Here is a 27278-nt window from a genome sequence, read left to right on the forward strand (position 1 = left end):
GTGAACTCAAGTGCGGTGGACACAGGCGGGGAGACAGGAATATGGTGAAGAGATTTTATTGAGCCTGAGGGGACATCCGAGGAGACGGAGTGATGCAGGGTTCCAGGGCAGAGCAGCAGGGCTTGAACAAGGACCAGTGATCTGACTGCATACAGAGAACCAATCTAACAACAAGCAACCAAAGCACCACCTGTAGTGAATTGTCTCAAAGCGCAGCGACATTGACTAGTAGCAGAGTCCACGATCTTGCAGAGTGGAAGCGGCAGGGCTGAGTATTTGTTGAGGCTTGATTACGAAGATGAGGTGCAGCTGGTGTGGCTCTGCTCTGACTCCAGCACACCTGGGGGAAAACCACAGAGGGAGTGGCAGCAGGTTAAAGGGGCACTGAAGTAGATGTTGGGGGCAGATGATGTCCCGAGAGCCGATGTAACAGTACCCACTGTTTTTTTTCTTTCTGGTTTAAGGCGTGGAAATCCTGTAGGAGGGTGGGTTGTACATTCATGTGAGCTGTCTTAGGAAGAAAGTTCAAAGTTAGTTGCACAATTAGATTTTGCATCTTGTTCGATTGGGACATCTTTGCGCTGACAAAATCTGTCTATTATTATGAGAACAGATTTGATCTACCCTGTTGTGAATATCACCTTTCCGACACAAAATGGTTTCCATGCACTGCCAGAAAACACTTAAAACAATCAGGGGGGAAGAATTGCTCGCTGAATATTACCGATGCAATGGCGTCCCCTAGTGGCAAATACTAGAGGAACTCTCAGTGTACTGTAACTACAATACAGGACTGAAACACACCTTTTGTGGTTCAGGTTAAATTCTGTGGTGAAAAAAGTACTTTTTACTATAAGATCAGTACAACCACAGTGTAAAAATACTCTGTTATAAGTAAAAGTAACACAGAATTAACATCAAAAGTACTCAGTATCCAGAACCTTTAATATCACTGGTTTATAATTATTGATACATTAATATGTAAGCATCACTAATGCTGTGGCTGGTAAAGGAGGGGCTCATCTACTTTATACTGATGGGTAACCTAATCCATGATAAGTTATGTAACGTAATTATATGTTGTATTAATAATCAGGATCTGGTAAATTAACTAATGTCAAATAAATGTAGTGGAGTAAAAAGTGCGATATTGGTTAAATGTATTTTGGATATCTGGAGTGCCGACCAAGCCAGTCAGTTTTGTTTTTTTCCATGTCTAGATCAGAAAATATGTGATTCAACAAGACATTCAGATCTGGCTTCCCTTCCTATGTCGAATGCAGTCTCATTAGAATATACAGTCCCCAATCTGAGAGTCTCCATCCACGCCTTGCAGACTTTGCAAATGTACACCAGAATTTTCTCGCATGCTAATCAGACTAGACTGCGCAGTTTCATGTAGGAACTATATGAAACTGCCATCTAGTAGATTTAAACTGTATTCGAGAGAAGGCAGACATCTCTACAGCCGATATCTCCAAAACTAGCCAAGTCACACAAAAACAATTTAGATCGATAAATAGCACTGACGGTAAGAGGAAACACATTTATTTTTGATTTTGAGGAGAGGAGGGTAAATACAGGTATGTCAAGACAGACGGTATGAGAAAAAGAATGTGTGCTTTTAACATTAAAGCCTGTAAACATGGTCTAGTAGAATCCCAAAATACCAGTTTTGACCTGAAAGTATTACCTTCTTCTGCTTGTCTTTTCCTTGTTGACATGACTCAGAGAGCCATGCAATCATTTCAGTAAGTTTGAACTCATGCAAATGGAAATGAAAGTCACTTCAACTGAAGTTGAACTGTGTTACTGTGAAAAACAGTAAAAAGACGATCTGTCTAATGACATTGATAGCCAAGTTATTTTCTGCTTATCAAATCTCTGTGCAGCTGTAATATCAAGGCCCGCTGCTCACACGAAAGAAAAAAACCCACACCAGCAAAACACAGTAAGGATTCGTGACTTCATGCTTTTATTGATATACAACAGTATTTATAGCTATACAAAAAAAAAAGTGTGGATAAGAGATGGGAGTGGAGACAAGGCGATAATCCACTAATCCACCGGCACTGGCAGGTCCTGGTGGTTGTTGACCTCTAGACCGTAGCTATTGATCTCAGGGTGTTCACTGTTGAGCTCGGCGTACTCCACTGAACCCTGCTGAAACACAAAGCAGAGCAATTAGACACTAACGCGGCTGATTCATTTATTATCTTGATCCTGATCCTTACACTGGCACACACACGAGACAAAGCAATTAAGACTAAAGCACACATTGGTGCTATTTAAATCAGGATAAGGTTAAAAAAAACAAAAAAAAAACGCTTTTGTGGCTCCTGGTAATGTGCAAAACAATTGCTCCTGCATGAGTGCAAATCTGATTTTAAACTGTGTTTTCATCCATCTTCCTAACTACCTAAGTGCTAATCCTCATTTTTAATGGAGTAAATCTTAATATCAAACTCTCAGAGGATGCTCTGTTTTTTCCTCCATAATACAAACTCTACTGAACATTAGTGTCCTGTGGAGCAGACCAACCATAGTAAGACTACTGTCAGACCAAACCGCATAATCTGCCATCAAGAAGATGTACACTGATGAAAGAATCACCCATTTTTAGACCCTGAAGTCACATCCTTAGTGTATTATTCCACATTCCTCTCTTTTGCTGCCTCTAACACCATGTAGGGACCATCAGTGCGGTGATTAAGGCATGCTGGGGGGACGGTTTGCTGGCTGAGAGATGGGCTTTGAGGTAGTTTGACCGGGCCGCAGCGCTGATCTGATCGGGCGATAGGGAAGGAAGCCCCAGCCCAAATGCCTTTGTTCTTGGTCTGGAAACTTTGACGGCCGTTTTCCTCTCGCTCTGGATTATCGGCCTGCGAGGTATCCTTGTGACCAGGAGGCGGCCAGCGCAGGGACACATGGGTGATCGTGGTCATTTAGTCATGAGTCACGAGTAATGCTACCGTTTAAAAGATATATATATATATATATATATATATATATATATATATATTAATGTTTGTTTCTTTGTTTGTAAAGTGTAATGAATAAAAAAAGTTATCAATAAGAAAATTCATAGCACCCATCTTCATTTACGCATATATATATATATATATATATATATATATATATTATGGATAAACATACAGCATTTGATTAATATATGTAGACACCTAACTACAGTGATCATGATACGCAGGAAGAACATGAGAGTGTGATTGTGCAGATAATAACTTACGTAGTCATGATGGTCAGCAGCACCTAAAGGCAAAAGCATCGCAGGTTAAATGTGCGTATCCGGCTCACTCACTGGCTCACCTCACAGTCATGCATTAGTCATTCGACGGTTATGACGACATGATCGAGCTTTGCTGACTCACTCGTTCTTCCTCTGCAGAGGCCTTTGTTTCAGCCATTAAGTCCTGTCCCTGTTGTCTGAGTCAATATGTAGAATATTCCCTCTTACTCTTACAGACACTCACAGGATTCTTTTGCCACCGTTGACCAGGAAACATTAAAACTCCGATAACTTTGCTTGATAGACACATCCAGCGTCCGGCTGCTGTTTTAACAGCAGGAGTTTCCTGCCAGCAGTAACAGGATATAGCAACGGTTCTGTAGTAAACAGTGTTGGATGGACTGGGTAAACCGTCCATCCAAATAACTGGCTCGTTAAGGGCCAAATGATCCACTGGGTTCACTTGTTGCTGACTTCGTGGGCAGGTAGTGTGCAGTGGGATGATCAGCCACAAGGTCGATGATGAGCGATGAGAGAGAACCAAAACAGTCAAAAATACGGGCTAAAAAAACCAACAATGAGCTGAAAAAAAGCTCAAACACTCTGCCGAGTTGGGTGATAATTTGGATCTGTCACTTCGAGCAACCCCTTTGCAACTTCACACAGAAACTTAATCCATTGTCAATATAAAAACCATCATCAGTGCAACTTTTAAAAATGTTAAACTCACCATGTGGAGAGTTTTGGAGCTCGCTGTACACTGTGTCTGTGCCTTTTCTCAGGGGAACTGCTGATAATAAAAAGCAACACATTAGCCTGCTTGAACATCAAAGACACACATTTTTTTTTTTTTTAGCTGATAACTGTCTGTTAGATCTATCGTGAGCAGAAATCTAAAAGTAGGCGGGTTGTGTCACATTCTGTAACGGCCATCTTCAGCCCGTCGGGACCTTGAGCACAGAGAACCATGACGAAGAAGGAGCCAGTATCAGAAAACCAGCCGGGCAATTAGCTCAACCCTTCCTGTTTATGAGGTCGGCATTGGTTCTGGAAATCCCTGCAGTCAGAGCAACTTGGAGATGTGTTAATTATGGGTAATTATGCCCCTCCCAGGAAGTGTTGGTCTGTATTATCAACTGTAAAGGAATGTGGTCAAAGCAGACTAAAAAAATGTTTTTTTTTGTGGGGTGGAGGTTTGTAATGGAGGGGAGAGAATGTGCAGAATAAAGAAACTAGAGGGAGATGGACTCAAAACAACATCTTGTCTTTTTTGTTCACCTCTGGCAGGATCTACTGGCCGGGGATGCACCACCTCAGTGTACTCCACATCGGGCTCGCCGGACACCACGCTGCTCTCCTCGTCATTGGCTGTACGCAAATACATGAACAAGATTCTCTTTAAAATACGCACCACTTCATAAATGAGTGTACTTGTTTTCTCGAGCATGAAAAGTTCATTGTTGTCCTTGGAAATAAAAGTTTGACAAAACAGCCGCAGCTCGAGGTCCACCTGCTTGTCTTCTTCAGAGCTTTCAACCACATGACTACTGTATGTGCTACAGGCCTTGAGTCGTGTTAGTTTTACTTTAGTTAACAAGATCAAGTATGACCCTTCATGTAGGGTGACCAAATGTCCCAAGAAAATATGCAGTTGTCCTGAATCCTGACCGATTTGTCAAAAAATTTGACAAAAGGCAAGTTTTGATTAGTTGTAACCTAATAAACCATTAAATGCTGATTGGTGTGAAATATTATTTTGGTGTTGCTCATAGATGTGCACTGTTATCTTTTGGCTGTTGTAGTTGTTGTTTTTTAAACCAGGTACACTAGTGTCGCGAGGCATAGCGGTGATTACAGAGTAAAAATAAACCATCCGTCACTGATGTGGGTGGGCCCGGTGTCCTGGGACCTGGTGACCATCCAGCCAAAAAGCCCAAAATATTACTAAAGGTACCGCTAGGAGTTGGGAGGGAAACAACCATGGATCATTGCTGCCTTACAAGAGTTTTGTCTACAAGAAAATATACTAAAATATATTAGTAAATATCGGCTTATTTTCAGAAAAGATAAGTTAAAGCTGTCTGTGCTTGATTCTCAATAGGTCCATCCGTGTAAAAATAGACACGCTTCCATTGCACTGTAGGGCATTTTTAGTAAAAGCATTAATATAATGGTAAGCTACTCATTACAAGCCCAGCTCACCTTCTTCAGGCGGTCGCTCGCTCCACACACTGACTGCAGCTCCGTCCACCCTCACTGTGAGACACAAAAAGACAAACAATCAGAGGCGATGCCAAACCCAGTCTTTTAGTTACGTTGTAAGAATTCTGCACTAATTAGAATAAAAAATATACCTTAATAATTAGCAGTAAAGCGACACAAGTACATCAGCTGACGTCTATAGGTGAAGTGTCTTTAAGTAGTTCTATGGTAAAAACGATACCACTCTTTTGGCTAATTGTTAAATATAAAGCTACTGCCAGCAACCAGTTAGCTTAGCTTAGCTTAGCTTAGCATAACGTCTGGAAACAGATTGACCAGTTCTGTCCAAAAGTAAAAAACAAACAACTCTGAACCTTTGTTTGGCTAAACCACACAAACAAAAGTGTAAAAAATGTATGCAGGTTTACAGAAGGGTCACTTGTCATTTTTAGAATATTATTTAGTTTTTCTAATTATTATTTTAAAACCTTTTTTACAGAGCCAGTCTTCATGCTAACTTTAGCTAAGCTAAGCTAAGCTAACTGTCTCCTGGCTGTAGCTTCATGTTAAAACGTTAGAGTGGTAGCAGTCTTCTCACATTACTCTGTGAATAAGCATATTACACAAGATTATATTCTGTCCTTAAAGCAATAACGGAGAGATGGGAGACACTTTTTATGGCACATATCTACAACTTGGGCTTTAGTTGAGGCTTTGGTTGCTCTTAAAATAAAACTAGTCGGGTAAATACAGAAATGTGCTGCTGCCTTGTGCACATTAGGATGTTAATTCAGCAGCACAATAAGCTCCGGCTAAAACAACTTCCCAGTTGGTAATGTAATCTCACACACGTCTCAAGCAAGCCACATGTGATTCATTTCCTCCACCTGCTGCATGCATTCAAACTAGCCTAGCTTGAAACAAAGATAAGCCCCACCCCTCCACCACCAGTTATATCAACGCCGACCTGCTCTGTGCCAACAGACTTTCTGCGGACTCTATTGTTTCAACATTTCAAGGAAGTCTCTGTTGAGCGTTCCTTTTTTTTTTTTTATTAAGGAAATGAATCAACTTCATGTTATGTTGGTATTCTTGTCTTGGATCTGTGCTTAGTATGGTGGCACCATACTGTAACGGGAAATTAATAAAGGCGTGATAATAATAATAATAATGTTCTCTTGGACTGCATTTTGTGCAGTATAAACGTTTTTTGCCTCACATACAACAGCTGGAGCAAAATGAATGGTACTGACACACTTCTAAATAAAACCAACGTCTTTATTCTACAGGTGTCCAACCGGTCAGGGGATAAACCAAAAATATATACACACGGTGATAAAAATGTATATACAAATTAATCAATCTGTCACCAAAGGCCATTTAGACATGCACATCAGACAAACAGAGCAGTTGCAACAATAAAGGACACAAAATGACACGGACGTGGTGATGGAAGAGACAAAAAGGACAAAGACAGTAATGTTGAAGATCAAATCAAATCTAAATTGCAGGAGGAGGGGAGAGGGAGCAGCAGGTCCTGGTTTGTATTGTTTCATAACACGCTCCTCCTTTTCACTGACAAAACTCATCAGTGGAAAAAAAAAAAAAGTGTCCAAATCCTAAAACACTCGACATCACAAACATTACTGCCTCTTGTTCGTCTCCATTCTTGCTCTCAAAGTCTTTTCAAACTTCGTTTTTGCTTTGAAAGTTTATAAAAAAAAAAAAAAAAAAAAGTATAAAGTCCCGCCCATTGTGGGGCATCTCTAAACTGTTGCTGGGATACTGTAGCTGCTCCTGTTGCTGATGTCAACGGGAAGCGACGCCACGCTATCTCGCGCCCCATTGGTCCCTCTCCCCTCCATGCCATCATAGAGTGGCGCTGCTCCTGGAAGAAGATGATAATGGGTGCTCTAAGCAGTTTGCAAAACAGTTGACAATCAATGTCATGTACTTTTGATTTAACTACGTAAGCGGCTTTTAACCTTCGGGGAGTTTAGGTCCTACGACAACTGTTTTCTACTTTTCCCGCCTCTGCAAATATACATACTTAGACACAAACACACATGCAAAAAAAAAAAAAAAAAAAAAAAAAAAAAAAGTCAGAGACAGACGAAGAAAAATGAGCTCAAACAAATTGTGCACATAAACAGGATATCAACTGGAAAAGCAACGGAGATAAACAGAGGTTGGCAGGTTCACCACAACATACAGGCCCTGCATGCATGTTAGAACATCATGGGATGGAAATGGATTGCTGCGGCTACAACGGGAAACATGCTATGACTGTTAAGGCCAGAGAGAGATGAGTCATGGCTGTTAAGATGATGACTAAACAGGACAGCCATGATGTACAAACGGAGAATAGTAAAACCAAGCTACCTGTTGCTGCGTTATAAACCTCTGTGTCGTGGGTTAGATTCACTGTTAAAGAGTCATCTGATTTAGGGCTCGAAGGCTTTCTGAGAGATGGTAAAAATAAAGTCAACTCTGCAGCAGTGAGGAAAAAAATCGACTAAATGCCAAAAATGATCTAAAGAATGAAAACTATGTGCAATACAATCTGAAACAAGCTATCAATGCACTTTAATAACCATACTGGTGGCCTTTAGGTTTGTGATTTCTTTTACCTTTTTTATGTTTTCCTGGACTTTTCCTATTACTATTTATATTTAATACAGAACAGAGCTCTCTACCAGTGAGTATACATGTACAGCTAATTATATTTCAATATCCAGGCACCTCTAACATTAGTTTTAGCACTTCTCTAACGTGCACTAGTACTGGACACTACCATCGTACAGTGTGTTCACAACTTGAAAGTATTATTAAAGTGATCTCACAGATATATACGTCAAATGACCGCGACCTGTGACGGCGGCGTAACATGACACGCCCCCCACCACGGAAACAATTTAACATTGTAGGATTTAGGAGGATTTATTGGCAGAAATGGAATAAAATATTCCTAACTATGTTTTTATTATAACTAAGAATGGTTGCGTTTTCATTACCTTAGAATGAGTCGTTTTTATGTATTGTATTTAGCTTTTCACCTACCTATTTTAGCGATTTATTGATTGACTTGGCCACTGTAACAATGACATTTCCCTTAGGGATTATTAAATTACATTTATTATATAATAATAAATATTCTTATTTGGTATAAAAGGTAACAGAATCTGCATCCAGCACCTATGAATTTCACCAATTAATGTGATAAGTCTTGTTTGTTTAATATTCAAATAAATAATAATTTGTGGTTTTTATGGAGAGTTATGTGACTATTTCTTGGCCAGGGTTACAGTACAAACATTGAAAACAACCAGTATGGTTCAGTGACGGCTACAAATAACAGAAACATGACACTGATACCCCCTCGTCTACACTGTCACTAACTTCTACAGCATCTGTCACATTCAGAGGAAGCAAGTAGTCGAGACAACTCACACTGACAATTCAGCAGCTGCTTCTCTTTTACCTACAATAGGAGAGGAGATGTGAGAAAGAGAGCAGGAGGAAGTAGGTGGAGGACGGTTTGGTTTTCATACATAGTTAGACATAAGAAGGCTGAGTCGCTGGAGGACTGTAGGTCTCTCTACCTCTCTTGGATCTGAAGCACAGCACACACACAACCACCAACACAGACACCGCCAGGAGACAGAAACCACCGATCAGCGCTTTCTTCCACAACGCCAGGCGCACTAGAGAGAGAGAGAGAGAGAGAGAGAGAGAGAGAGAGAGAGAGAGAGAGAGAGAGAGAGAGAGAGAGAGAGAGAAGAGAAAGTCAGTGGCAAACAACACAAAGGGGAAATAATAAAATGGGACATGAGGGCAAAGGTTGTTTCAGACAGAGAACGACTGTGAAAACTAAAAAAAGGCACAAAGGTCAAATTAACTTCACACAACATGTCTGCTTGCTTTTTAGCAAAGCTTTAATAATTCCTCTAATTAGTCCCTCTCTCTTTAAATTCTGCCGGACTGACACCATAACCTGTCCACCATCATGGATTTTTAGCCTTGCTTTTATTTCGTCTTTTTTTTTTGTATATGTTGCTAACATCTGGGCAGTCTGAGTTTTGGCTGCTTGTGGTGAATAAGAACAAACTGCAAAAAGAAAGTTGCATTTCCTGTGCTGCTCGCCATATCTGGACTACACCGGCAACGACAACGCACAATGAGTTACGGCAACGCACAATGAGTTGAGTCAGGAGGTCTCTGAGCGGATGGCCTCGCAATAACTTGCGTCTCTCCTTGAAATGGAAGTTGTTTTTTTTTTCCCGGAACCTTTTTTTTTTTTTTGGAGCAACACTTCAAAACTGTGTCCTGCTCATACGAAAGCAATCTTTGAACCAGGCTCCATCTAAATTCAGCTCCGGAACCAAACAATGGTACTCCCCGAGGTATTTCCTCGCCTACAAAATGTGACGAACCTACAAAGACCCGCGGGTCCGTCCTCTCTTCCTAGCCTGCTTGGCATGCTGCCACCGCGACCCGATCCCAGATAAGCGGAAGACAATAGATGGATGGCTTGGGAGAAAGAAGCAATGAGATATTTGGGCTAGATTGACTGAAATATATAATAATAATACAATATAAAACAATATAATCTGATGAATGCTAATTAGCCTAATTAGTTTCTGTGCCAAAACTCTATTCCTTTACTTCTTATTTCATTTCAGGTTATAAAGGAAGTTTTTTGGGGTTATTTTTTGCATGCCCCAGAGGTCAGGGTCGGTCCCAGAGGTCAGGGTCGGCCCCAGAGGTCAGGGTCGGCCCCAGAGGTCAGGGTCGGTCCCAGAGGTCAGGGTCGGTCCCAGAGGTCAGGGTCGGCCCCAGAGGTCAGGGTCGGTCCCAGAGGTCAGGGTCGGCCCCAGAGGTCAGGGCCGGTCTGGAGCAGGTGGAGTCCCTACTGAGCATAAATACCCATCGGTCTCACCCTCTATGGCGACACGGTTGCTGCTGACGACATTGTTGGCGTGGTTGACAGCCTCGCAGTGGTACACGCCGCTGTGCTCTTTGGACAAAGCGTGGACCTGGTAGTACGTGTTGTTATTGTTGGATGTGTTGGTGTGGAGCGGCTGTTCTTCGCCAACGCGGGTACCACTTAAAGGTGATTGGCGGAGTGCCTTTAACACCACATATGAGGAAGAGATCGTCTCCCTCAGATATTTCCGGTGGGTCGGGGATGACGGTGAGAATCGGGTGCGTCAGAGGCACTGAGAGAGGAAAGAGCGGGAAAAGAATAGACGTTAGTCAACTTGTTGGCTATAACTTAACGTACCGAACAGGGTATCAATCCAGCTAACTCTCGGTAAGAAAACAACCAAAGCGTATTTCCTTAACTCAAAGTCATATCATAATGTGTTACAGAGGAATGGGGGAGTGTTTGTATTTATTAAATTACACTATAAAATAATGTTGACAATAACTTAGTTTCAAAGTTCAATCTTGACCTTGGAAACAGCGGCTGGAAAAACATTTAATGACAAGTGAGCAATCCACAACAATCGACTGAGGATCATGTGACGCAATAGAAAGCACCAGAACAACTTCAGGAACATTCTGTTACCGGTTCAGAGGACAGGAACGAACCTTGAAACTCAACCGTTTAGCTAAAGTGGATCAGAAGCTTTTTTTTTTAAGTGTTCAGAAAAACGACAATTTGACCTTGAGGTAAGAGAGTTATGTCAATGTCAATAGTTTCATAGGACTGATCGGGCTCTGCAGCGGCTCCTCCAGCACTAGTTACACATGGTAATCCTTTGAATGATCTGGACTTTTTGGAGCAGGTGAGGTACATTCAGAACACACTGGTGTCGAACGTTTACCGGTGACAGTGGCGTTGAGTCTTCTACTGAGCGGGGCTTCCTTGTTCCGGTTCTTTGCCTCGCACATGAACTTGCTTATTTCATCGGGGTTGTTGATGCTGACCGTGAAGAGGGCTTGTTGAATGCGCTGCTTGACGACGGCAGTGTCTAGTTGCTCGTACCCCCTCAGCAGGGTGTAGTTTATTGGCAGGCTGCCGAAGTCCGAGTGACAGAGGATCTTGAAGGGCTGCCCTAGGACCGCTCTGCCAACCACTGAGATCTTCGGAGTGGAGACGGGAGCTAAAGAGGAGAGAGGAAAATACAACACACTGAACTAAAGCCATTCAGGTGATTTTTTATGATAATACTTTAAATTCATTGAGTTTAATCCTATTTTGCCTTTCTCATCATACACAGACATTTGTTCCATTGCTAATATATAAGTACTGATGATCGCCGCTTTGAGTTGGGATTTAATTCTTTATTCTTCACATGCGAATCAAGCGCTGGATATTCAGTCACACATCCCCAGAATGAGTAAAGATAATTAATCTAATTATCATTGTGGTTGCACGATTTTCTACCTGTTTTCCTCACATTGTGATGAAAAACATTGCCCGTGTTTTGCATACGTTGTGATTATGAGATTGATAAATGATGAGATTTGAATATTTGAAGGAAATACTCCTTGTTTTGTTCCCCACGGAGAAAAGTTTGATGATAAATTGCTATAGTATTTCACTGTAGCAGCGTTTACGTTAATCCTTTATGTTAATCAATTCAAGATTTGTACGGAGCCCCGAAAGGGACATGGAGGGGAAAAAAAAAATACAAATTTAAGATTTAATTCAATCTGTACACATGAGACATCCTCTGTCCCGGGACCCTCAGGGAAAAACTCCCCCGAAAAATCCTCTTTAACAGGGAGGAAAAAAAAAAAAGAGCGCAACAGAGGATGGATTGGCACAGAGTTAACAAATGATACTCGGTCTGACTTAACATGTACGTTTAATAGGGCTTTAAGTTCACGCGTGTATTCAAATTTTGCATCTGAAAGAGATCAAGTGAGCTTACCTTTAGGACGCACAGTCAGCGTTTCACTGCGCTTCACGACGCCCTTGGCTCGAGCGACACAGGTGTAGTTGAATTCGTTCAGCAGGGCAGTGCCAGAAAATACGCCAGTGCCTTTGGGGAGCAGCAGGCTTCCGGGCGGATCAAGAGCGTACGTCAACTCCTCCCCGTCGAGTCTCTCGGAGGCAGAGCTCTCACTTTTACAGGTTAACGTCATATATTCCCTTTGAAAGACCTCAGGGGGAGACATGGTGAGAGTGGGCACCGAAAACAGCTCTGAGGACAGATTTCAAAAACAATGGCGAGTCATCATCTGCATTGATATTACTTAATAGTGTAAATGCTGATACGTATGGAGCGTAAAAACTGACAAAACGTGGTAGTAAATGTAGATAAAAAAAAAAGCTTTTACTATATTTTGTGACTCCATAAGACTATAGTTAACGCCTACAATCATCAATCATTTTAAGATGTAAAACAAATCAGTAGTAAGAACACAGATTTACATGTACAGTGGTGCACATACACACAGGTCATCTTTCCTCTGTCCACTCACCAGTCACTGAAATCGTCTTTGTGTCGAATTTCACTACGTCTCCCATCTCTAATCTGCACTCAAACTCCCCAGGGTCCTTGGCCAGGGCAACGCTGCTGTGGTTGACCTTGGCGTCTCCACTGCTGAGAAGCTGGCTCCCCCGGGTCAGGTAGAGATGAACACTCCTGAAGGTGCGCATGGCATTTCTGAAGGTGCACGAGACGAAGAGTTGGTCTCCTTCGTAGATCTTGGACTGAGGGAAGATCTCCAAAACTGCGTTGATAGGAAGCTCTGAGGAGACAAAAGCCGATAGAAGAAAAAGCCCCAAGACGGCTCAAAATGCTTTGAGAAATAAAATTAAAACTTACCCCTGACCGAAACAGTGACACCGTTGCTTTCCTCGGACTTAAAGGAGTCTGGCGTGATGAGGACAGTATAGGCACAGTGGATTTTGTGGATGCCAGAGCTTCTGAGGTGTAGCTTGACCTCCGCCTGGTTAGAGTTGTCCTGCTTTTCCTGGATCTCTTTGGAGCCCTCGTAGAAGTAGAAGTAGAAGGAGCCCGTCTCTCCGGGCGCCGTACACTTGGCCGTTATCTCCTCCCCTTCGGTGACCACACCCTTGTTAAGGTGGAGAACTGGTTTTGACAGGCCTGAACAAAAAAAAAAAAACAATATGTGAGAAATGTGCTTGGATTGAATCTGACCGGGCTGAAAAAACGTAAACGAATATAAAAGAGCGCCACCTTCTGCCAATGTTGAAGTAATTCTCCCACGTCCCATTTGAAGTACATTTGTTTTTTTTCATTCATATGGATCAACAAACCAACCTGTTACTGTGAGTTTCCTGGCTTCGCTGGTCATTTGTTTCCCCTCAATGTTGATCTTGCACGAGTATTTGCCGGTGTTGGAGACTCTGGCCTCGGACAGAGGGTACAGAAGATCCCCCGAGGTGCTGGAGGTCTTGGTGTAGACCGTTTTGCCGTCCTTGTATATCGTGTACTCGCGACTCAGCGCCTCCAGCCCAGAGCTGCTGACAGCGGCCTGGCATCTCAGCGTCACATTGGTGTCGCGGGTCACGTTACCACTGGGCTCGAGGGACAGGGTGATGTTTCTTATCGTGAACACTAGGCAGTGAATGCAGGAAAAAAAATAACAAAAAACTTAATAAACAAGTTAATCTACAGCACTGAAAAGAGCTTTATAATGGTTGTACTAAAAGAAAGAAAACGATTTTTAGATCTTGAGGTCTCCCTAAATCCTACAAACTGTACTTTTAACCGATACGGTTTAAAGAGTTTTACTTATTAATGTTATATGATGTAAAGGTAACTTGGATACAGCCTAGTTTTTCTGTACATTGAAGACTTATTGCTTTATTTGAATTCAAGCATCGGGATGACGGCTCTTAGACTGCGGACAAGTTGATGTTGAAGTCCTTTCTTTACCTCAAGACAGAGCATATTCCCATGTTCATCTTCCTTCCTTGACACCTGTCCTGTACACTATAAATATATGTCATACATTTATACATTTTAACCTGAAGAGGGCAACGCCTAAATGGGTTTCAAACACTGACATTCAGAAAGCGATGAGTGAGCAGCCTTCCCCCTCCTTCCTTTGAGCTTTAACGTCGACGCATTTTCGACGTGTAAAGTTCTCAGTCGTGTTTAAAGTGGATTGAATGGAATTTACTTTGAATCACTTCCTATTCCCATTCAAATCAGCACTCCCTACTGGCCATCCTGCTGGATATATAAAATGACTACTGCTCAAATTTCTATTACAGGTGCCAGACGATTAAGTATCGACGCGGCGCTCAGGAAGCTGGTGTGTCGCTATAGAATTTCATCATACCGGGAATGGCGTCCCATCCTGGTAGTCATATAAGAAACAATGCATGCCCGCTTGACTGTAAAATACATTCGTAGTCATTAATGTTAAAGCAACAGCAGTGCCAGAAGATAGACGGAGACAAGAAAGAGCATCTCCAGTCTATATGCAGCCAGATCTGCTTTGTTGGAGCTATTACAGATGAGGTAAAGAGGGCTTGATGTGTGTCATTGGTAGGCCTCGGGGTTTGGCATCTTCCCACCGCCTCGCTAAGGCTTGTGACGCTGATGGGCCCGATGTGTTCGCCGATCTTACAGGTATGAACTGGCTCAGCCGTCAAGGACAAGAAGGGACAGTCAACCCTGGGGCTTCTCTACACGACAGCTACAGGAAGTTTCTCCTGGATCAAACCCTCCGGAGTTGCTCATATCAAAACTCTTTCAGTGTCTTCAGTTATTGGCAACGGTTTGTTCCCGGGCCGCATCGTCTCTGGGTTAATTACAGCAGCCAGACCGCGTCACTCAGACGGCCACATCGCTCTGAGGATCAGCTGAACGGATTCCCAAAGCCGAGAATCGGTTCAAATACTGTGAAAGTAATCAATGGTCCACAGGAGATATCCGTCGTCATATTCACAAATGTCGAAGCGACCGTCCAAGACTGATGAGAAACATTTTTCATCTTTAAGAAGAAAATCTAAAAACTGCTCCCCAGTGTAAACCAGACAGAAAGCATCTGCACACGTACGTCAAGCCTCTCCACCAGATCACCCATCTGGTCGAGGATTAGAGACAACAGGCTGCTGTTGCGGCTCAGACGAGGGGGTTGTGAGGCTATAAACAAACCTGGAAAACAAGTGGGGGAAAAATGGGCAGGAAAAGCACTTTGTCAGACAAACAGGCCACCCGGGGGACCCATCACCATTTCAGAGAACTGCTGAATCTGGCCCACGCCCAGCATCGTTCAGCAGGACCTGGCAGGGCCGATGACGAGGAGCCTCAGGCGGGCAGGGCAGAGACTCGCTTCGGGCTCTCAGGTACCTGCCGAGCCAGCGGTAGAAAAACTAACGACGCACATTTACTCAAGTACTGTACTTAGGTACAATTTTTTTTAGGTACTTGTACTTAACTTTTTCCATTTTATGCTACTTTATACTTCTACTCCACTTCATTTCAGAAGTGAAATAACAGCTTACTCTTCAGATTTTACATTAAAAAAAAAACACATTTGATAAAGCTTATGAAATACAGCATTATCAAAATGTAACTCCACCCACTGCATCATTTTGAAAAATGCTAAAAAAGTTGGCAAGGGGCTGATGTACATGCTGATGTTAATCTTCTTTTTTTTTTTTTTTAAATATAAATTTCACGACATAGAGAAGTCCCAAAAAGTCGACTCTGTGTCACCATCAGCCATGCGAGGTTCAAGGCTGATTTAAGAGCTACATTTTTAATCCATGAAATGCAGATCTTTATAAATTTGGTAAGAAATAAAAAGAAGTCGTATCATTTAGTCTACAGCTCAAAAAACACTTTTAAGTGAGCAGTTTCTCTTTAAACCAGTTGCTCCGTCACAAACAAGTTTCAGTTCCAGCAAAGAAGTAAAATGATACAACATTTTATGAAGAAGCAAAGAAGAAACCACTGGACTAAACTACCGAACTGTATATAAATGACCTCCATCAGCCACAGGAATAACATGACGCTTACACATAGTGTCATATACAGTAACAGGGACATTTTTCTGCAGAATGAGCACTTTCACTTTTGATGCTGGAGGTACAATTCACTGATAAAACTTTTAGGTTTTACTTAAGAAATCATTTAAGTACAGAACTTTTACTCGTTATAAATCAGGGTTTTGGTAGTTTCACTGAAAGGATCGAGCACTTCTTCACTAAAATGAAAGATATATTTTTCTATAATGTTTTTTTTTTTTCAGGAAAAAACACAAACCAATGGAAAACGCTCGTCTTTCTTCAAGTCTGGACCTTGGACAATGCCTCCATCTTTTGGGCTGACTCATGCCTTTCATCACCAACAAACACACACGAGCGCAGGGAGGCGTGTGACACTGCGCACTAACATGTTCCCAACGCTTCACCGAACACCAGCGAACACAAAGCTCCGATAGCAAACGGGAGCGTTTCCACTGACTGACCGTGTGTCTCTCTTGTGTTTGGGAGTTTTTTTTTTAGTGAATGACTCAAAGCCCAATAACTTTATCCATATGGAAAATAAAGAAAGTGTTCCATAAACACTGGGCCTCGTTTAAACTTAACTTTCTGCACCAAATGACGACAATTCTGTTGAAGATAGTCAGTGAACTGTCTCTGTGTAATTTATCTTAGATTATACTTACAGCGCTGTGCGTTCACCACTCTCCCTGGATGGTAGTCTTGGAGCAAGATAAGAGAGTAAAGCACCAGGTTAGAGACACATCGTTCTACCACCTCCACAAAGACAAGTCCAACGAGTCATTAAAGAAGAAGACAAGAAGGTCGGTGGTCTTACAGCTGGACAGGAGCACGGAGGTGAGCAGCAGTAGAAGGCCCATTCTGTCTGAGGAACACCGAGGCTCCCGACGCTGCTGGCTGTCCTGGTAGTCAACAGAATTGTGACTATGCTGGCTGATGGGTGGTGCGTAGTGGGGGGGGGGGGGGCAGATCTGATTCTGGTGGGCGGGAGCGGACACAAAAGGTGGCGCTCTACCTCGGCCACTCAGTGGTCAGCCAGCAGCGGCGGTTATCAACCCGAGCAGCCGTCGGCTTGGCTTAATTTGCCAGGAAGTGAGTGTTGTTTCCTCAGGAAGTTCGTGCCACCCGGCTCTGTGCTGGTGTGGAATGTTCTTCTGTGGTCTCCTTCATGAATGCGTGTGTTTTAAACGGTCGCGCTAATGTTGCATTATTTGGGCTGCAGTAGCACGGTCGGGCCTTTGACCTCTGACCCCGGCTGGCTGGGTCGGTGCAGGTAGAGAGACGAACGAGACGGGGAGAAACGGTCATTGTGTAGCAACGGCCCATTTCCTGAAGGGAAGATAGCGGTTTAGTGTTTTCACAGACATAAATCTCAGCTGGCTCCTTCAGGACACATGTAGGAGGAGCTACTGTTACTGGTACACATTCCTCTCTTCACGACTGGCCCAGGAGAACCCCGAGTGAACTACTGAGAACAGTCCACTTCTGAACAAGTGTTCAATATCAAAGAAATGAATATGACAATATGAATATGTTGCAGAGCAACCCGTTGTCACGGACCGTCGGCCAGTAACTGACACACACAGAGGCACCCTTTAGCGTCCGCATGCGCCGCACCGGCCTTTGAACCGTCTCCATTGTAAACCCACCTGCTTCACTGTTAGACGGGCGGAGCAGCTGGCGTAGCGGAAGGAGCGAGATAGTCCACACTCAGCCTGGGACACAGTGATGTCATCTCGGGCTCTGGGGGAGCTTTCTTTGGTCACGTCTCCTCTACTGCCTTGATTTTTGACTACTTTTTTTTTCTTCTCCATTGTCTTTTGTGGGCTCCTTTCGACACTACTGAACACTTAATCAAAAGAAAGGTAAATATATAAATCGACACGTATTTAAATTAAACAGTTAAATTCTGTCATTATTTTGATAGATGTTTGAATTGAATATTTAAAGATGTTAAATAAAGCCTCAATTATACTTTCCTCAAGGAGGGTCGCACTGACATTAGCTGACGTGGAAATGTTTGTATCTTTCACACATTTCCCCTCGTGACGATTCAACATTCAAAGCTCCTTCAAATTCAAACCTCCTCCTTCTCCATTTTATCTGAATAGTTAAAAAGACATTGGATCTCCATGGATAGGTGAAAACCTGCTGCATGGAACCCTCGTGAAAGAACCGGGGTCATTTTTTTTTCACCGTGACCTTTGCGGATGTGGCCATCATAAATCACACTCGGGGTGGACTTTATTGTTCCCAGCAGAGGCTTCAACGCAGCGTAACATGAAATGTTTATTCTAAAGAGGAACTCACCTTTGTGCTTTGATGCACTGATACACACGCGACCGAAGCACGATAATGTGTAAAACGCCAGGAACAGACAAAAAAATCCGGTGTTGTATTTGGTTTATTTGATCTCCTGACTTATAAACCACAGTCAGCAAAGCAGTCACAGAGACAGACCTGATTGTTTTCATGTTTCTTTTACTACTTTGTTAAAGTCTCTTCTTTTTTTTTTTCTCCAGATCTAAAAATCTTAAAACTCAAAGCAGGATACTTAGAGATGAATGTGAATTCGGAGCAAATGTGCCCGGCGCCAAAAATACATAATTATGACTGAGCCGGTGAAGCAGGTGAGGCCTGCCAAACCATGCAGAGCGCTAAAGAGCTCAGTGACGGGGGGGGGGGGGGGGGGGGGGTGACTAATGTGGTGACTGTATGGTGTTTGTTCCCAGTTCACAAGTCCATTCCTTCTTTGGGGAAAAGCAAAGCTCCAGACAACTGATGCAGAGGGGTGAGGTGGACATGGCAGGAAAGGAAGGAGGGAGCGGCTGCAGGGGTGAATTGGCGACGAGACGGGGCACGGTACCAAAGTGTGTGTGTGTGTGTGTGTGTGTGTGTGTGTGTGTGTGTGTGTGTGTGTGTGTGTGAGGGTAAGGCTGTCTCCCCCTTTTTTTTTGTTGTTGTTGTTTTCATTCCACCTCACTGAGGTTAAGGCAAACAAAATACCAGCAGATTTAAAAACAGAAAATTACAAAACAGAATTTTTTTTTTTTTTTTTTTTAAAAAGCTGAATAAGCGAAGCAGCAGCCCCCGAGGGAGAGGCACGTCGATGGTGATACCGCACAGAATAAACAAACGCACTCGGAGCTTCCCTTTGAATAAGAGACGGCCCCAGAGTGGCCATGATCTCCGGAGCGACAACGCGCTCGGGTCATGTGACCGCACGCACCCGTCCGTCATGCTGCAGACGCTGGGGAGGCTGGCAGTTGCTCGACGTTGTGTTTTGAGGTGGCTCATAAAGTACCTGAGCGAAAGATTTAGGACTCAAGACTAAAACTTGACACAGTGAGCACATACAGGTACAGAAAGAGAGAGAGAGAGAGAGAGGGTGAGTGTCGCAGCTCCGACGCCACCAGTTAACATGCAACTCGCTTTATGCCTCCGACTTTGTTAATTAAACTAAATCAAAACCAGTAAAATCCAAAAAAAAAAACCTTGATGAAACGAAAGACGATACAAAACAGTGGGGTGAGCGAGTGATCCCTGGTGTGATGAATCGCATAACCTAAAACTTCTCCAAAGGTCGCTTTTGGACACGAGAACAAGCTGCCCCTCGCTGCGGTCAGATAAGCAACCAGGGTCACCTTCTGTTTACGGAGCCAGAAAACGATGGAATGGCATAAAAGGGTCGAAATAAATAAAAGTCAAAAAGGGGCTTTTTCTGTAATCTTTTGATTGGGGAGGAAACTTTATTTAGCGGGTGTGTGTGTAGATGGGGTCATTACCCACCCATCCAGTAGTGTAAGTGTTGAAATTGGTGTATTTGTATTGCTATATTGTGGACGCTGTAGGTTGGGTTTTAGGCGAGTACAACAGTCTTAAGCTATTGATGCTGCAATCACCTTCAAACTGAAGCATTTCATCAGAAACCTCAGGGGAGGAGTTTGAAACCCAATCGTGTGAGAGGGGGGGGGGTGGGGGGGGGGGGGGGGGGGGGTTATTGCTTTTGCAGGGCAGGTGGGCGGGCTCCCTGGAGGACCGGGTGCTCAGCTTTTACCTATTTAGCCCTTTTCTCACTGTGCTAGATATGAGAATGTGCATCATCTTAGGGGCAATGGAGGTTTTTTTTTTTTCCCTTTTACAGGCAAAACATAAAAAAAACAAAAACAAATAAACAAACAAAAACACCCCCTTAGTGACAACAAAAGGGCTTACATGGAAAATATGATTATGTTTGGCACACTGGGGGTCAAGGGAAGCAAGAAGGAGAGTCCTAGCAAGGAAGCAGGCATCTTTTTTGGGCATCAATTAAGTCCAAGGCTTGAAGGCCTACTGTGGGGCACATCTGTGCTATAATCCACTTTAACACACACACACACACACACACACACACACACACACACACACACACACACACACACACACACACACGCACAAACACTCATCAAGTCAGCCCGGTCGAGGCGTCAGAACCAGCACAGTCCTCCATCTCTGGGTCCGTCCCTACAAACGTCTTTCCAGCGGTGCAGCAAAGTAGAGAAACTCTGGTGTCCTTTGGCTGTGAGGCGGCCGTTAAAAATAAAATGATTCATAAACACGCTGGGGTCCAGCGGAGGGCGAGTTTGTGTTTTCCTGCACCAGTGAATGTGTTCTAACAGAGCGTGTTGTACCCCCCACCCCCCCACCCCCCATGCCACTTCTAGTCTCGCAGGGGTCACAGTTCGTTCAGGTAGAGATGCTCGCTGTGCGGCGAGGAGGAGCCCCAGCGATCGGTGGGAACCACTTCTTTAAAATAGAACCTCTAATCTTCTGTATACGCTATTTAAATATACACACTCCTCAGCACAGCCAAGTCTACAATCATTAGCATCATAATAAGAATAGGAATAAACAGTGAGAATAATAATTATTATAGATACGTGTGTGTGTGTGTGTGTGTGTGTGTGTGTGTGTGTGTGTGTGTGTGTGTATATATATATATACACACACACACACACACATATATATATATATATAGTCGTTCGTAGCATGAGTTTTTGTCAGCAGCCATCACTAGAACATTCAGAGTGGTAATTGCATATGTACAACAAAAACGTCATTTACATCCCAGAGCTCGAGGCCGAGGGTCAGAAGTCATATATAGTAGGTTTGTTGGGGAAGTGTTGGCGATGAGTGCTGGTGTGTTATCTGAGCCGCTTCTCTGCTGAGTAGATGGACATGTAGTAGTCGTTGCTGCCTACCGCCAAGTGGGGCTACAGGGACACGAAGACAGAAAACACCATTTAGAATACATTCCATGTCATTATGTTCTTCACAGATGCAGTGATAGTCTGATGTAGCAATATGACGTGAGCTAACGCTAGCTTCAGTGGTAATGAGCAAAAGTGACTAATGGACACTGCTGTGGACAGTACATATAAGTGATGTTTACCCAGTGAGGATGGAAGGCTAAACAGCTGATGGCCCCGATCCTTTGTCCCATGAAGCCGTCGTAATACTTTATGTTGCTGATCACATCGCCGTTAGAGTTGTAGACCGCGATGAACTGGTTCATCGACCCACTGGAGGGAGGGAGGGCGAGAGAGAGAGGGGTAGAGAGAGAGAGGGGTAGAGGGGTAGAGAGAGAGAGAAAGAGAGAGAGAGATAGAGAGAGCGTGGAGAGAGAGAGAAAGAGAGATAGAGAGATAGAGAGAGCGTGAGAGAGAGATAGAGAGAGAGCGTGAGAGAGATAGATAGAGGAAAGAGAGAGAGAGCGTGAGAGAGATAGATAGAGGAAAGAGAGAGAGAGCGTGAGAGAGATAAAGAGAGAGATAGAGAGAGCGTGAGAGAGCGATAAAGAGCGATGCGAGTGAGATAGAGAGAGAGAGACAGCGTGAGAGAGAGAGAGAGAGAGAAACAGACAGACAGAGAGAGAGAGAGAGAGAGAGCGCACAGAGAGAGAGAGCGAGAGAGCGAGAGAGAGAGAGAGACAGACAGACAGACAGAGAGAGAGAGAGAGAGAGAGAGAGAGAGAGACAGAGACAGAGAGAGATTCCATATTTAGACAAATGGAACAAAGTAAGGAAGACTGAGGAAGATGTAAATTGTTTTCTTCCTGTTTATGTCTTAAGATCCGGTGGAGAGAAAGATTTGGCGCACTTGAGCCTTTTGTGGCTGAAATGTGCATTACAACAACAAACACAACAAGAAAATCACCCCCCCAAAAAGAAAGATTTAAGGAGCATTGAAAGATTATCTTCACTTGCTCTCAAGTCATAAACACTTCAGATCAGACTAAAACAATGGATCACCGCATTTGCTTTCCTCACTTGCCCCTGTGGGCGTCCGCAGAAGACAGGAAAGGAAGAACGAACGGATCTGACCTTAACACTGTCGACACTCGATGAGCTTTTCTTTTTTTGGGTACTAAAACCTGCTTCCACACAAAACAAACTCACCAGGCGAACAAGTTGGCCTGCGGGTGAATGTCCAGGGCCGTTAACCCCTTCACCGTCTGCAGCACGTTGATGGAGTCTGGCGCCCGCGGCTCAAAGAACCGAACGTCTCCGTTAACGCTGGGGAGGAAACAACAAAGTCAGCACGGGCACACAAACACAAATCAGTGCGAGTCTTAACAGACGGGGAGAGGAGAGAGAGGAGAGAGAGAGAGAGAGAGAGAGAGAGAGAGAGAGAGAGCACACCTGACACTGATGATGTGTCCGTCAGTCTCCTTCTGCAGATGAGCTTTGACCACCCAGGCTCCGTGCTCCCTGTAGGTCATCACCCCGACTGCAGGAACGCAGAAGACAGAACAAACGTCGGCCGAGGTAAACTTTTAACTGCTGTGACATGTAATGAAGGTGAGAAACACTGGGTGGCATCATGGGACCACCACTGAAGAGACTGAAGCGGCGTTAGAGCTGAAAACTAAAAAAAAAAAACCCATACGACCGTCTGTTTAGAACTGAGCTGTATTTGAACACCCATAATGCACTCTGTTGAACTTGATCAAAGACATCCTGACTACAGGTGTGACAGGAAGTGGATTTAATCTGCAGGAATTTCAAAGGGCAAACACTAAACATGAATTTACAACAATCAACAGTCATTTCAGATTGTAAGAAACAAAGGATGCTCCACACATGATGACCTGTGTGTGTCTGTCTACTGGACTAATCTCAGGGGGGGGGGGGGGGCAACATAGTTGTTGAAAGCTGTGCCTCCGTGCCTGAGGGGAACTATTAAATCACTTAAAAGATTTATGGGCCGCTCCGTGGGTTTAACTGCTTTGTTTTTGCCCTTTGGGGACAGAAATTAAAATAATGTTTAACCAACTTGGGGGGGGGGGAATACGGTGCCACCAGGGTCCATTAAAAGAGGTGGCTACCCCCCCCCCCAAAAGGGAGATTTACAGCACGCTATATGCAATAAGTATAGATTAGAGAGGTGAATAATGGAGGACGGTGTAGGAGTTAATGCCCACATAAACTGCAGCGTAGGTGTTCTTCACTGCACTTAAATAGTGGTTGCGACAGTAAAAGAAAAAGGTTGTGGAATTAAATTGGAAAATTAATAATCAATGTAACCCTTCTGTGCAGTAAAATGATATGGTGTCAGATTGAGATTGAGAGAGAGAGTTCTACCATTCATTTGGACCCATCCTCCTGTCGAATACGCGCACGGATCCGTCGCCGAGACCGGCGACGATGAGCGAACGCTGGGAATCGCAGGAGAGGCTGGTCACACAGCTGTCTGCTCCTGTTGGGATGTCCTGGTGGAGGTAGGCACACACCACACACACACACACACACACCACACACACACAACACACACACACACACACACACACACACACACACCACACACACACACACACACACACACACACACACACACACACACACACAAAGAAATCCCCATCAATGGCTTGTAAAGCAAACTACCAAGGTACCACTGTCAATACAACACTCATTACACATTAAACCTTCTCCGGAACCATCACTCATGGGCTCCGGTTAGCGTTTGAAGCCGGGCCCCAGCATCAATATGGAGCCACAGGCGAGGTTGGGCCATTTGTATTTGTATTAGTCCATCCATCAAGACCATGATTAGCACACTAGGGACCAGTAGACGTGTTAAAAAACAAAGGAAAAGAGGAAACTGCACTAATGGCAGTAGCTCTGCCACAGACTTCCATTAGTGTCCTAAAACAGACAACGGCACGAGAACACTGTGCACAAGAAGCCGAATGTATCGCAGACTTGTGATTTATTCATCTTTTAGTATTCATCATTTATTATATTATTCATTTCCCCTGATTTTCAAATCGATCGGACCAGTTTACCTTTCACCTTTCATGCAGGAACACATACATGCACATTTTCCTTGTGCTGTTTTAAGTTGAATGCTATTGCAGCGCTGTACAGAACGGCTCGGACTTGGTGCTACACATTTAATTAAGATGTTCTGCAAAATGCGAAAAATATCGGCAAAGCAGGGAGGCAAAGCTCTCCCGTCGAGCTCTCCATCTCCCGCCAGAGCCCAGAACATCGATTCGGGTCTGATGACGAGCATCCAGAATAACAATACAGAAATGGCCGCTCTTCTCACCGATGGTGTGGTTCACTTATATAGGTCATATAGAGCCATCAGTATTAAATTGAGACTGTTTCATAACCAGCTAAATCCTGTTGTGGCAGCTTTAAGCTGATAAATCAAGTCAATGGATCTTCGAAGTAATCTTCTGGGGAGAGACGGACACACAAACCAATCAGAGTTTAAGCCACGGCAGTAGCAGGGTCATATTTTAAGACTGAGTCAGAACTTCAACATAACCTGGCTGTACAAACCCAACTCCTTTCAGATTGTTCTTTACAGAATGAATCAAACTGGAGGAGAGACTAGAAGCTCACCAGCTAATGCACAGATTCAAAGTTCCAGCTGTATTCGTTGTGAGCTTTTGGAGGAAAATCAGACTTGCAACCAAGATGGACTAAAGTACAATACCTGGACCTTCATCTCCCTGTCGGTGTCCCAGATCCTTACGACTCGGACGTCTCCAGACGTCATCAGGAGACCCGTCTCCTGCTCCCAGTCGACGACCATTCCTGCACCTACAGCGCAGGGTTGACACGGCAGATTCAATGCAGATGAACACACATATATATATATATATATATATATGAACACATAAACAGTGCTGTGACTGACATCAGGTCCTTCAAATAAAACAAAACAATAATACTGAAGAACGTCTCAAAAGGTGCCCAACAGCTGAAATATTAAATCACTGAGATAATTTAATTTACGTTTTTTTTTTTTTTGTTTTTTTGTTTTTTGAACCGAGCTAATTTTATTCATAAGTGAACTCTCACGACACGAACCCACACCAAACACAGCTGTCGAACACACCGAGCATGTGTTGATCCCGCTGATACACAACACACAATCTGCTGGGGTTCACAGGAGGCTCATGCTGTCACATGGAGCGAGTCAAATGATGGATTAGTGCGACGCGAAGAACTGAGCAAAACCAGACCCGGCTTTCCGCAGAGACTTTCTAAGTCGACTTATAAAGTTATGTATCAACCATTGTCACCAAGTCAATGTGTTTGATGAAAGTCCCTTATTCCTTAGTGTACAAACGGTGCAGTTTATGCAGATGGAAGCATTGTTTTGCATTTTGCATCCTTCCCATCGAGGCGACCCCAAGGGGGGGGATGCAGACGCTGACCCTTGGAGCAGAGCCTTGTCAGCAGATTCTGGCTTAGATGAGTCGAATGGCACTCGAGTGACAAAGCGAGGAGGGAAGAAGCTGAAGACAGCGAGACTCTTCGGGTTGTTGGCAGTCGCGGCAGGAATCGAGCGAGCGGTGCCATGTCACACTTTGCCTGCTGGCTCAGTGGTGCCTGGCAGAGGCCTGCAGCCTGAAGGCATCCTCACGCTTAAAATAAAGCGCTTGACGTATTTAGGGTTGCTTTTGTTTTCCCGTCTATCGGTAGCTATCTCCAGGTGAGACACATTCACTTAATGGAGAGAGCTCCAGGACTTGAGAGGATTTCGAACAGCCATTCAGTTGGCGTTCAATCTACTTGAAGTAATAAAAGGTTGTCTTTGTGACAGTAACGGCAACAGTGACGTTCAGAAACGCTAAGGGAACAGACGAAAAAAAAGGTGTCCCCGTTTATTCATGCTTCACACGATCCCTTTCGCTTGCATCGCACCACAGACTGCAACACTATGAATGTCTTTGAGGAGACATGGTCTGACAGAGTGCACCCCTTATCCCCCGTCTGTACAACTCCTCACATGTTCCCCCCCACCCCCCCCCATCAGTGAAGACCCTCTGCAGGTGAACGGATCGCATGGGCAAAGCTTCAACCACTTTTTGCTCGTCGCATTGCTGTTGCTTCCACTGACACTTACAAGCTGGCGGGTTGCCGAGTCGTTGACAAATGATGTAAGTGAGCAACTTATTACAATAACCTCCAACAATATGAACGTCTAGCTTGTTAGACAGCATCTCCCGGGTTGGATCCATCGCATCTACCGTTTTTTCAAAGTGTTTTGTCGTCCCTGTAAAGTCCAGCCTGTAAAGCCTTCATTGACATTCGGTAACAGAGAGATGACAGCGGACCTTCAGTTAAACAGGAATACTCGGTCTTTCTCTCAAAAGGATGCTTTTACCACAAGCGCCACAGAAACAGCATCCTCTTTCCCTCCTTCTTGAAAGTCATTGCTCCGTGCTTCATCTCCTCCCCTTCATCCTCCTCCTCCTCCTCCTCCTCCTCCTCCTCCTCCTCTCTTAGTCACTTCCATCCCTCCTGTTTTTTTCACAAATCGATAATCAGCTCCAGCTCACCCACCTATGTCACCACCTTGCTTCATACGTTCGCATCACTCTTA

General features: G+C 43.9%; 2 protein-coding genes across 2 annotated transcripts; both read right to left on the minus strand.

Moving 5' to 3' along the window:
• Positions 1-1952: 1952 nt before the first annotated feature.
• On the minus strand, positions 1953-17329 carry pecam1b (platelet and endothelial cell adhesion molecule 1b). Its single transcript, XM_068726997.1, is given in 17 exon segments — positions 1953-2163; positions 3248-3270; positions 3978-4034; positions 4526-4615; positions 5450-5503; positions 7832-7911; positions 8900-8930; positions 9052-9153; positions 10389-10542; positions 10544-10668; positions 11281-11559; positions 12334-12606; positions 12887-13156; positions 13234-13515; positions 13693-13989; positions 17060-17095; positions 17212-17329. Coding segments are annotated over 17 exon segments (2301 nt in total). The 5' UTR covers positions 17255-17329; the 3' UTR covers positions 1953-2058.
• Positions 17330-20382: 3053 nt separating this feature from the next.
• On the minus strand, positions 20383-23456 carry LOC137885365 (regulatory-associated protein of mTOR-like). Its single transcript, XM_068727592.1, has 4 exons — positions 23075-23456; positions 22832-22948; positions 21826-21955; positions 20383-21646 (listed from the first exon to the last, which is right to left on the minus strand). The coding sequence occupies exons 1-4, from the start codon at positions 23152-23154 to the stop codon at positions 21578-21580; spliced, it is 396 nt and encodes a 131-aa protein (XP_068583693.1). The 5' UTR covers positions 23155-23456; the 3' UTR covers positions 20383-21577.
• Positions 23457-27278: the final 3822 nt, after the last annotated feature.

This window comes from Cebidichthys violaceus, unplaced genomic scaffold (assembly GCF_023349555.1).
Source record: "Cebidichthys violaceus isolate CVI_PGR_0920_01 unplaced genomic scaffold, fCebVio1.0.p SCAF_4, whole genome shotgun sequence".
Lineage (NCBI taxonomy): Eukaryota > Metazoa > Chordata > Actinopteri > Perciformes > Stichaeidae > Cebidichthys > Cebidichthys violaceus.